General features: G+C 51.0%; 1 protein-coding gene across 1 annotated transcript in view; it reads right to left on the bottom strand.

Moving 5' to 3' along the window:
- Positions 1-204: 204 nt before the first annotated feature.
- The window catches only part of LOC106867630 (uncharacterized), an 11,213-nt gene continuing 11,158 nt past the window's right edge, over positions 205-259 (bottom strand). The window contains exon 6 of the mRNA XM_052965947.1: positions 205-251. Coding sequence (XP_052821907.1) covers positions 205-251 — 47 coding nt within the window. The remainder of the gene's footprint in view (positions 252-259) is intronic.

The following is a 259-nucleotide window of genomic DNA, read 5'->3' on the forward strand; positions in this document are numbered from 1 at the left end:
CAGTTGTGGTGGATGGTGCAGCACTTGTTGTAGTTGGGGCAGTGGTGGTGGATGGAACAGCACTTGTAGTTGGGGCAGTTGTGGTGGATGGTGCAGCACTTGTTGTAGTTGGGGCAGTGGTGGTGGATGGTGCAGCACTTGTAGTTGGAGCAGTGGTTGTGAATTTTGCAGTAGTTGTTGTAGTTGGGGCAGTGGTTGTGAATTTTACAGTAGTTGTTGTAGTTGGGGCAGCGGTGGTGGATAGTGCAGCACTTGTTGT

Source organism: Octopus bimaculoides, chromosome 2 (assembly GCF_001194135.2).
Source record: "Octopus bimaculoides isolate UCB-OBI-ISO-001 chromosome 2, ASM119413v2, whole genome shotgun sequence".
In the NCBI taxonomy this organism is placed as follows: Eukaryota; Metazoa; Mollusca; class Cephalopoda; order Octopoda; family Octopodidae; genus Octopus; species Octopus bimaculoides.